This window comes from Malurus melanocephalus, unplaced genomic scaffold (genome assembly GCF_030028575.1).
Source record: "Malurus melanocephalus ecotype Western Australia unplaced genomic scaffold, MMel_1.1 scaffold_2, whole genome shotgun sequence".
Classification (NCBI taxonomy): domain Eukaryota; kingdom Metazoa; phylum Chordata; class Aves; order Passeriformes; family Maluridae; genus Malurus; species Malurus melanocephalus.
Genome location: NW_026623234.1, coordinates 3707118 through 3718942, shown reverse-complemented (window position 1 = coordinate 3718942; position 11825 = coordinate 3707118). Strand labels below are relative to the sequence as shown.

General features: G+C 45.6%; 1 protein-coding gene across 1 annotated transcript; it reads left to right on the top strand.

The window, feature by feature from the left end:
- Positions 1-730: 730 nt before the first annotated feature.
- Positions 731-9597, top strand: CRY2 (cryptochrome circadian regulator 2). The gene is made up of 9 exons (XM_057365347.1): positions 731-908; positions 2208-2296; positions 3385-3525; positions 4010-4321; positions 5368-5519; positions 5650-5852; positions 6303-6392; positions 6928-7066; positions 7282-9597. The coding sequence occupies exons 1-8, from the start codon at positions 791-793 to the stop codon at positions 7062-7064; spliced, it is 1242 nt and encodes a 413-aa protein (XP_057221330.1). The 5' UTR covers positions 731-790; the 3' UTR covers positions 7065-7066; positions 7282-9597.
- The last annotated feature ends 2228 nt before the right edge of the window (positions 9598-11825 follow it).

The window sequence follows — 11825 nt, the reverse complement described above, 5'->3', positions numbered from 1 at the left end:
TTGCCCAGGGGGCTTCTCAAAGCTCTTTGTCCCAAGAAAAATAAGACTGCATGGCCCCAGCAGGCTGTGGATGCTTGGTGAAGCAGAGGAATGGGGAACTGTGACTGTCTTTTTCTGTAGTGTGATCTGGCACAGGTCAATACCATGAGACAGGGCTGCTGGTGACCTTATGGCGTGGAGGAGGATGGTGATTCCTCTAATCACAGAGAGAGAGGAATGACGCAAACTGGGATTTGTCTCATCCGAGAGAGATGGAGGATGGGTCACTAATAGGCTGGGTCTTCTGTGTCAGACAAGAAGTAAGTAAGGTCAGAATCAGGTCAGGATATCACAAGGTGTCAGGGGAACAGATGTAGGTCTAGGATTTGCCATCTAGGGGAGACAGGGAGTAATTAGATAGAGATTTCATACAAGGGTCTGATGAGGAGCTGCAGGAGAGAGGTGTGATGCTCAGCCTGATCCTGCTGGAGCTGGGTTTTTTTTCCCTATGGCAATGAGGAAGTATGTGGTATTTTTTCTGTTATATTCTGGGATTTTATTTGGTTGATTTTAATATCACTTTGAGGGATACGTCAAGTGAAATGTAGCTGTATAAGGATTTCTGTATCCAAAGTGAAAGGCTATCCTGAGCAGAGATAGCAGGATCCAGTTTGCATGTAATTTCCTTGTGTCTCCTGTGATAGTCAGGCTGTGTTGTTTCACCTTGKTTTTTTTTATTTCCAGAATAATTGAGCTCAATGGCCACAAGCCACCCCTCACCTACAAGCGCTTCCAGGCCATCATTAGCCGTATGGAGCTCCCAAAGAAGCCAGTGAGCACTGTAATAAGTCAGCAGATGGAAACATGTAAAGTGGACATCCAGGAGAACCATGACGATGTGTATGGGGTCCCATCCCTGGAAGAGCTGGGTATGTGACAAAGAGCAAGGATTACTGCCGGTTGAAATAGGATCTAGTGGAACTGTTTCCAGTGGCTGGCACATGTTCTCACCTGACATGGGCTGCCTCTAGCCACAGAAGAGCCTAATTTTTTCAGCAAATGCTGGGCCTTATGATAACACACTGGCACCCCTTGCACTGCTGTTGATGCCCAGAATCCCGTTAGCATTATTCTGAAGTGCACTGCATCTGTCCTTATGTTCTCTGCTATACTGAGCATGTAACCACTGTATCAGGATCTCATGTCCTCACCAGCTGTTTTCCTCCTACTGCACTCAGACATGTTGTGTAAGAGGTAAAGAGACCTGAAGAGGTAAAGTAACTGTGTACCAAGCTTAGATAATTTCATTCAGTTATTGCCAAGCAGCACCAATTTAGGAACTTAGCAAGGCAAAAGATATTACAAAAACTTCTTTCACTCATCCTGATATGCCTTACAGTCCTGTGTTTTCCTTGAAGAAGGAGAATGAATTGTTGAGAYGTTAGAAATGCAATCTAAATGCAAGGGAAGAAAGGACTAATGCAGGATACTGTCTATATGTGTGTGACTGGAAGCTCCATACCAGCTTTATAGGAAATATCACCTTGTACCTTAAGGCACAGTTTCAACAGTCGAGTAAAGGCATGAGGCTTCGTGACAGGCGCATCCTAAGGACTGCAATCCGGGGTAGATCTACTTTCTTTATTGTCTGGCCAAATATGAGACTGCCTGTAACCTTACACTGCTCTGTTTGCTGCCAGGGGAGGCTCCTCTGTCAGCACAAAGCATTTCGGGAAGATTGAATTATTGCTTCCCCATTTGCAGTGGTTCTTTAGCATTAATCCAGTGCCTTCCCCAGCACCAGCCTCGGCAGAATAGGAGCTTCACCAGGAGCAGCTAGGCTATGTAGTGAGCTGCTGATGTCGATGGCAGGGTATTTTGTAAGGCAGAGCTGTGGAGMAGATGTTTCATTGCCAGCTGCTCTTGCCTTTAAAGTAGAGCCCTGTGGGTAGTGCTGACACACCAGAGACGATGCTGGCTGTGAGCAATGGGGAAAGTCACCATAAGGCTGCCTGAAGCATTGCAAGGAGAAACCCTTGAAGTGCAGTATCATGAGCAGCCTCTCCCCATAGCCTGTGTGATTTGCTTGCTGTTCAAGGATTAGAGCAGTAACTAAGCCACGTTGGGCAGCTGTAGTATGTACTGTCTTGCTGTTGCGAATGCTTAATCCCATATCTATGCCCTTTGTCTTGGCWTGGCTTCAAATCTTACAAAGTTCTTTCTCTCAGGCTTTCCTACAGATGGGCTTGCCCCTGCAGTTTGGCAAGGAGGGGAGACGGAAGCTTTGGCACGGCTGGATAAACACTTGGAAAGAAAGGTAACCCATTATTTAAGTGGTGTAACCTGTTATTTAAGGTACTCTGTTATTTAAGTGGCCTTCAAATGAAAATTGTGGAATGTCGCCTATTACCCTGTTCCTTGCTCTTCCTAGCAGTGGTCATAGCATTCACTTCTGAAAAGGAGTGTTTGGTATTGTTGGAGTACTCCAGTGGTCTTGGGTGGTGTGTGGAGCAGGGAGCTCATGGGCTTCCTCAGACCCAAAAAATTTAGTGCAGTATATTATTTATGCTGCTGTTTGAAGCACATTGGATTCTTTTCCTTGTTCCTACTTCTCAGTTTCCTTTAGAGGAGTGCAAACTTGGAAGTTCTCCCATAAGTTGTTCAGTCCCTGCTGCACACTGCACGCCATCTCTTTATATCTTTAGCTGAAGTATTTGTGTGAGTGCATGCTTATAAAAGAATGCCTTTCCCTTGTCCATCAGCATCTTAATACGTTGTTCCACTGGCTGGCATTACTTGTGCCCCTTGTTGAAATAATCAGATTTTCTTCAATGGGGCTTGTTCTCTTGATTATAGTGCACAAGGCAAACAATTTCATAGTAATGAGAAGTGATCCAGCTGCAGAGGCATGACTCAATTTTAACTATTTTGTACTACTTTAAATGCTGGAGAGCTTGATGTCAGTTGTGGAACTCAATGCATAAGTACTTGTGCTGAAGAGGAAATAAACTATCAACATAATACTCCACAAAAGGGTCTGAATTTCCCCARTTTTCTTGTTCAGTGTGTGAAGTGRAATAGACATACCTGGACTTAAACAGTTGTGTTAGCTTGTATCCCTAKGAACTCTCAGGGTTATTAGTTAGGTTATTGTATGCAAAACAAGTTAATCCTTTTCTTGGGCAAAATAAGTGACTGGTTTAAATCCTGGAGCGAAGGATTTCTTGAATAGGGCATGGGGGTTGGGATTGCCTGCTAGAGATCTGTCCCAGCAGTGGTTGAAAGTAAATAGAAGAGACTGGGCTGTCAGACCTGAGTGGCCTCAGCACCTGCACAGAGGCCTGCCCTTAGCTGTTTCCTACAAATACAAGGGGTTTTTGGCTCATTTCTCCTGAATCTGTCTAGGCATGGGTTGCAAATTATGAAAGACCAAGGATGAACGCCAATTCATTGCTGGCCAGCCCTACAGGACTCAGTCCCTACCTGCGTTTTGGCTGCTTGTCCTGCCGCTTGTTTTACTATCGTCTCTGGGAGCTGTATAAGAAGGTAGGACAAAAGGTTCACCTGGAGAGCATGGGGTTTTGAGCACTTATGTCATGATGGTGGTTACCAGACGGTGTGGCAGAACTGGTGTAAAATACAGTTGCCTCCCTAATGTTTAATTGTTGGGCTGAGCTTATTGCTACTACAGAGGAGGCTTTTGGGTAAGAAAAAGTAATTCCCCTGTATATACTCATGCAGACCTTAAATCTGGTGGTACCTTGTTCCTTAGTCTGGCCTTCTGTGTTACAAGCCTTTTACTGTTAATTTTACATAATTCCAGTCACTTGTTATTGTACTGAGTGAACCAAGAGCAATGCTCTRGCTATACCACCTGGGCTTACTGATAAGGGGTGATCTGGAGTTGAGCTTTATCACAATGGCCAGTAAGTGACTTGGGAAATGTGTGTAAATGCATGGGTTGCTCACAGCTCAGCTTCATGAAGCTGGTCCTTCTGTGCTTGTGAATACCTGTGTTCCCTCTCTGTAGGTGAAGCGGAACAGCACACCCCCCCTCTCTCTGTATGGACAGCTTCTGTGGCGGGAGTTCTTCTACACAGCAGCCACCAACAACCCCAAGTTTGATCGCATGGAGGGGAATCCCATCTGCATACAGATCCCTTGGGACAGGAACCCTGAAGCCTTGGCAAAATGGGCAGAGGGCAAGACAGGGTTCCCTTGGATCGATGCAATCATGACACAACTGAGACAAGAAGGATGGATCCACCATCTGGCCAGGCATGCGGTGGCCTGCTTCCTGACCAGGGGTGACCTCTGGATCAGCTGGGAGTCAGGAGTCAGGGTGAGTTCTGGCATTTGCAGATAGTTGCAGGAGGCCATAAGGAAAACAAAATCTTCTGGCACTCGCTGCAAGGATGGGCACACAGGTATGGCTTTTGCTTCATGTGTAAAAGGTGCATGGAAGAGAGGATTTGCTAGCAGGCTCTTGGCCAGCCACCAGCCTGACTTCCTTCTGCCATCAGGCTCTGACAGTATCATGAGCCACAAGTAACTGTAACTAAATGTGTGTGGGACCCACTGGTAAATATGGACTAGGGTTTTGGGGGCCTTTTTTGTTTTGGGGTTCTTTTTTGTAAAAATTTTCTCAGTCCATCTGTTTTCTTTGCAAGTTTATTGTCACTTCTTAACCGGACCTTTTTCCTCATTGTAAAATCCATCACCATGCCGGTCAGGGAACGCTCCATGACTGTGAAATCTGAGTCTAGAGTCTCTCAAGGAAAGAGGTAAAAGACCCTCCTCTTGGGCCATCTGAAGGGACAGACAGCTTGAACCTACCCAGTGTGCATACTGCCTAACGCAAAAAGTGGAGGCAGGGGCATCTAGTCACATAGCTGACAATGAGCATAATTGAAAGTGCTGCCTAAATTGCAACATGGATGTGCATGGATGTGAGTGAGTTACTGCTGAAGCCTTTCTGCCTCTTGTTGGTGGTATGCTTTGGGACCTTCAGAGGGGTTCTTTCTTCTTGCTTTGGTTCACGTTCTTCTGTGCAGCATCCTCTCCTTCCCAAGGTTGATGCTTTACACTTGTTATGCCTTCCAGGCTAGGATCAATACCCAAAGCTTGCTGCAACACTAGGTAGTGGTTTAGTCTGTAGCTGCATGAGAAATAAGCCAGCATTTTATCAGTGTAAGCAGACCATGCCTCCCTAAGTGAAAGTGTCAGGAAGTGAGATATTTTGACCAGCCAACTGATTTCAGCCAGCAGATCACCTCTGTGCTGCTGCCCTGTTCTAAGTGCCTTCTGTTTGAAATAGCATCCTTGGTCCTATTGCCACAAAATCCTGCCCAGGGAAGGTCTCAGTACATTTTCCTCCAATTGCTGCAGGTGTTTGATGARCTGTTGCTGGATGCAGATTTCAGTGTGAATGCAGGCAGCTGGATGTGGCTCTCATGCAGCGCGTTCTTCCAGCAATTCTTCCACTGTTACTGTCCTGTGGGCTTCGGACGTCGCACAGACCCCAGTGGGGACTATGTTAAGTAAGTGATGTTACTGGAGCTGGTTTTTGTTTCTGGATCTGTAAGCCTAAGTCAGTCAGTGGCTCACAGGTGCATGGCACTTTCTGTGCATTGTGTGTGCTTACACCATTGCTTTTTACATGTGTTGCAGGAGGTATCTGCCCAAACTAAAGGGTTTCCCCTCACGATATATCTACGAACCATGGAATGCCCCAGAGTCTGTGCAGAAGGCAGCCAAGTGCATCATTGGGGTGGACTACCCCAAACCCATGGTGAACCATGCAGAGACCAGCCGACTGAACATTGAGCGCATGAAGCAGATCTACCAGCAGCTGTCGCGCTATAGGGGCCTCTGTGAGTACCAGCAATGGCAAAAGTTTGTTTCTTTAATAGGAGATAAATTGCTGGGAGGAAAGGTCATGATTTAAAATAAATATTAGTTTCCTCTCTGGCAAGAGGAAGCAGTCCCTGCCAAATCTGTTCAATTGATTTCCAGGGAGAGCTCCATTAAATTCTCAGACAGCTAAGAATGGAGTTTGTTTAGGTCTGAGAGCTGCTGATAGCATGGCACCATCTATATACCACCGATGGTCCATTCTTCACTTTGGAAGAAAACCTATTCAGTGTATTCTAAATAAATTCACTGCTGCATCACGGTGTGTGTCTGTGGTCAGCACTGGGTGRATGCAGCTCTGAACTCCTCCTGCTTTGGGATATGGATCACTAAGATATCTCYATGTGAAAAGCTTCTCCTCGCCCAGATGTGTTTTGTTTCTTAACCAAGATCCTCTTTCCATTGTCTAGGTTTACTGGCATCAGTCCCTTCATGTGTGGAAGATCTCAGTGGCCCAGTCACAGACTCTGCTTCGGGACAGGGCTGCAGCAGCAGTACAGGTGAGTTGGAGCTATTTGTGTGCTTTTGAGTTTCCTGTCAATTTGAAGATTATARGCAGGAGATGATTCTTTTCTATCTACAAGGTTTCTAGCTACAGGAGGATTCCTAGCTACAAGCTAGGAAAACATAGATGACATTCACATTCCTTTACACTTTCTTCAGAAGTCCCCAACGAGCWTTCGTTTCTAAAAGGGCTGAAGAATAGGAGTTCATTAAAGTGAATCTTRCATTGCCTGTATGGGATCATATGCAGCCACTTAAGGGAGAAGTGCAGATCATTGTAGGGCTAATTCGGTATAATTAAACTGTCCACTGTGAAAGGAGGATACTTTGTGTTTGTTCTGGGTGACTTAATTCTGCTTTTAACGAAGGGTTTTTTTTTTTTTTAAAGTTTTCGGGGAGGTTATGACCAAATGTGTCTGTGCTTGTGCAGTCTTTTCTCCCAGCTCTGTGGCAAGTTAGGCCAGGGTGTACTTGTGAGGCCATCTAAACCCAGGGGAACCATTGCAGTGACTCTTCTTCCTTCTACAGCAGTGAGGCTGTCACAAGCAGACCAGGCTTCTCCAAAACGCAAACATGAGGGAGCAGAAGAGCCGTGCACTGAAGAACTGTACAAACGAGCCAAAGTGAYGGGTCTCCCCACGGCAGAGATCCCTGGAAAGAGTTTGTGATTGTGAGTAGTTCCTAGTGTGATCTGGGTTCTGAAACTGACAAGGTACAATCTTTACTCCCAGCACTTTAATGAACAAAATGGACTTCCTTATGGAGGGATGTGGCTCCTAAGTGTAATTCCACAGCCCAGTAATATGGCAGTGGTCTGCCTGCTGGTTGTTTTGATTTTTCAGTATGACAGGGGAGGCAAATTCTCTCTTTTGCTTTTTCCTACAGCCAGCGACAAGCACCTTGCAAGTGAAGAGGGAGAGTACTGAAGAGGTGACCAGAAGAATAGGAACTGGTGTCGTGGAGGGAGTGGAACTTGTGATCCGCAACAGAAAATCCGGGGTCTCATGTAACTGTGTAATTCCAATAGCTGCCACAAAAGGGCACTCACTGCATTACTTGTGCTTGGGAATATTTGGCTTTCTGGTCTCCAGAGAGCCAAATACATCTCTTCTCAGCCATTCCCAAAATCTGCCCACATTAAAGTGGGTAAGAAATTTCTGTCAACTTGCCCACTCCCAGGTGTATCTTTCTTTTCTTACAATGGCTCAGTGCATGTGACTTGATGCATTGATGTAGGAATCAACATCTGCACATCTCAGAAATAGTGAACATCCTTTCTCATCAACATTACTAGGTAGTGATGTATGCTGATTAATTCAAATTATAGTAGGAGTTAAGAAGGAAGCTGCTACAATGTCAAAAATAGAGTACCCATCCTACAAGAGAACTGGAAAAACTTGGTATTTCTTTCATTAGGCTAGGCTGATTTCCTGAGTAAGGAAATGCTTTCTGAGTAAATCAAGGTAGCACTTATGTGGGATGGAAATAAAGTGAAGGTCAACTGTAGCACAAGAACAGATACACTTGAAAGGCGCTTAAAACTTTCCCTGCAAGAGAACCTTGCGGCTGTGAGGTGAGCCCTAGAGCTATTGCCTAGAATGGGCTTTAGAGCTGTTTGACATCTGGGGAAGAGGGACTCTCTACACCTGCCTGAAAGAAGGGTGTAGCCAGGTGGGGGTCGGTCTCTTCTCCCAGGCTGCCATTGACAGGACAAAAATGACACAGTCTTAAGCTGTACCGGGGAAGTTAAGGCTGGACATTAGAAAAAAGTTCTTCACAGAAAGAGTGGTTGGGCATTGGAATGGGCTGCACAGGGAAGTGGTGGAGTCACTGTCCCTGGAGATGTTTGAGAAAAGACTGGATGTGGCACTCAGTTCCATGGTCTAGTTGATATGGTGATGTTAGGTTATAGGTTGGACTCAGCGATCTTAAAGGTCTTTTCCAACCTAGTTGATTCTGTGACTTTTGAGAAGGAGATTTCTTCAGAGAGTAAGATCATGCCTTGATATGAGCAAAGCAGTATCTCAGAGTAGATCTCATCCAAGTAATAGGGGAACTACACCTGGGTCCCGCACTCTACAGCATTTCTTTCCCTGAATGAGAGCTCTCTCAAATGAAGTGACCCGTGTCTGGTGTGTAGTTTGTGCAGTGCCTCATACTGATAGAGGATGTATTGCACATAAGCTCCTTGAAGTGAGTCTTCCTTGAGCTCAGAGTCCCATGTCTATTCTGTTTGCTCTGTATTGGCATCTGTGTTTTGAATTTCCACACAGTAAACTCCTGTACCTCATGCCCCGCCCACTGCTCCCACTCCTTGYTACTTGCATTCACGCTGGTGCTTTGTAGCCTAGCGGGACGATTGTGTAGCTTTCTTGGCTCCTAACCATACACTCCTTACTGGGTCCTGTTACTTGTCACTTCAGCACAGTGCTGGCAGAGCATCTCTGCCTGCCACCACAGAGTGCAAGGRATGCTAGTACTGCAGAAGATTCTCTCTCATGGCTGTTTCCARGAGGGATTAGATTGAATAGCTAGTCCCTTGCAATGGGGTGCTGTTGGCACTGTTTTCATTTGCTGTCCAAAACCTTTCATCCCTGCCTGGCACAGGCAGGGGCTATATGTGAGCTTATGCAACCAACTGCTTGGGGAGTACAGGAGTTGTCTCCCACTGGGATAATGAGATTCAGTTTTGGAGCCTGTATTTGATCCCAGAGCAATAGGGCTGCGAATAGAAACTGAGTCAAATGTACCTGAGAAACCTGAAGTGGTTGAATTGAGTCTGTGAATAAATTTAATGAATAGCTGAATAACCTTTCCTTCCCATTYCCTGGGGCATTGATCCTATGTTCTTTTTCCACAGAGAATCCATTGGGCAGACTGAACAAGTAAACAGAGTCACTTTTCCTAACCTTACTTTCTTCTAAACTACTATTCACAGTCTGCCTCGTGGATAACCCAGTCATCGACAGGTTTTGTCCCTTTCAGTCCAATCCAGCTGTTACTCCCATTGTCTTGGGGGTAGAAAGGTACAAAAAAAAAATATACACCCCTACCCCCATCTTCTGCTGCAGAGAGAAGAAAGGGGAAAGACATGCACTTTGTACACATAGGTTACAGAAATTGTGACTTCTGTCGTTTGGAGAGTTTCATGCTTAGGCAATGGTCTGTAAATACAACTTTTTATAAATGTCTTTAACCTTCTTTTTGCTGTCATCCAAATCATTTCACTTGGTAAATGGAATGTTTGGGGCTGGATCTGTGTGGGTAAGGAGTTAAAGGGAGGGGAGGCTACATCTCCCAAATGATCTAGACAGCTTTGTGGGGGGAGGGGGAGGTCACATTTGCAAGGCTTCTGTCAGCACCTGGGGTATGGATAGTGGTATTTGGAAGAGCTGCCACTCAGGTAGTAGCACTGGCAATGACACAGGCACATCAGACCAGCCAAAGAAAGATAAGGGAAAAGCTTCTGTCGAGAAACCTTTTAAGTAGGCTGGGATTCATTCACTCTGGCATCTTCTCCTAACTGAAATTATAAAGGTGGGTAAAACTGTGTGACAAGTTGGGGATGACTTTTCATGGTTTTCATTAATCTTTAAAATTGGGCATGTTTGGTTAAAATACAAGATGACAGATTGAACAAGTCTATWCCTTGCTGAGCTTTTGTGGCAAGTTCTCCCTCAGTTGTGGGTTCCAAGAGTTTGACTGAGTTCAACAGGACGTGGTCAGTTCATGGGGAAAGCAAAAGCCATCAGTAACCATTAGTAAAGATAGCACCTTTGTTTCAGAAGCAGCAGAGGACTGCTGGAGGCTGATGTCAAGAAAGCAGCATGAAATGGATGCCAGTTTGAGGATTTCTGTTTTCTGGGATAACARCTGTTTTCTGTGTCTCAGGGCAAGGTGGCAGTACCTCACCTGACACAGGCACCCCTAACACAGGCCCAGTGTGAGCTCTTTGCTCAGGCAGAGGGAGCAGTTATCTTTTGATGCTCTGAGTAGTGGCCTTGGGATGTTCCCCAGGATGGTGGGAAGGCTTCTTTCAAGGGTAGATAGTGGGGCAGAGAAGTCCTAACGAGCTGTGAGCAATTGTTCAGCATGGGTTTCCTGTCAGTGATTGAGCCTTGGCTCTTGCAGTTCTYCAGCTAAGTCACGAACTGATATTAAATACACTAGAATTAGCAGTCTAACAGCTTGCAAGGACACAGCTGGAGTCAAGGTCTTGTCCATCATGCCAGTCTCCTCGGTGTTCCTGTGTAGAGCCAGGAACCTCTATCTTAGGAGAATTACATGAGGAACATTACTTTTCCTAGTCACCAGCAAGACTTAGGAAGTGCATGGCTACATTCCTCTTCATGGTTCAGCAGTGGGGCTAATCCAGGGCAGCAGTGCCTCAGCCTTTGCCTCAGTTGGGCACGTTCCAATAGCACCAGTCTGAGCACCAGCTAAGTGATTATTGCAAACAAGCAAACAAAACGTAGATGCAATTTTTATTTGGTATAAATAAGATTTAAAACTTGGTATCTAATTTGTTTAGCAAGTTTGAAACAAGGCAGTTTTTGAAGATGCAGATGAGGGTGTTTCAGAGTRAAATGGAGAGCATTTTCACCCCATTCAAGAAATCTCACACACACAACCTGAAACTTAAATGCTGGGACTGGAGGCCCTTTGTAGGGAGCAGCTCCAGTGAGCCAAGGGGTGCCCTTTTTGACCCCTTGCTCACACTCACACTCTCAGGCTGATTCCTCCTTTGGGCTCGACCCCAGGTTTGCTGTAGCAGTCTGAGGTGTCAKATTTATAAAGATAAATAGTTCAATACAATGGTACAGCAGCAGGTCAGCTCAAGCTGGATACCTGTGGAGAGAGGATACCCAAATAAAGAAACCCTTGGGCAATTATACCCTTACAACTCATACAGCTGCCCCTCTTAGGATAAACAGTCTCTCTCAACAGGAGCATGTCTGGTCTACAAGGTGGGCAATGTGTACAGTACTTTAGTTGACTTAGGGGGCATGTGGTCAAGGCCCATGGTATTGCTGAATTTATCTCTTGTCTCTGGCAAGGACCCTCTGGTCTTGAAAAAGTAAAACTTCAGTGGCTGGATTGGCTCCACATATGGAAAAAAAAATTGAAAAGAGCAGCCTATGCCATAGAAGTTGAGGAGCCGGGATGACTGCAAACTCAGACCAGCTYTCTCTACCCAGAGCCTAATAATGTAAAGCCAGGGAGGTTGGGTTTGAAAGYTCCTTTCCTGTGCTGGCCAGGATATCTGTGTCACCTGTCAAAGGCATGRTGGTGATGTGGCTCAGGATTGAAAATGGCTAAATTTGGATTTCTAGCAGAGACTTGACTGCCTGCTCTATGTGCTGGTGCTTGAGGAAATTACCTCGTGTCTCTTCTGTTTGCACAAGGAAGGAGCTGGARTGGCTTCAGGA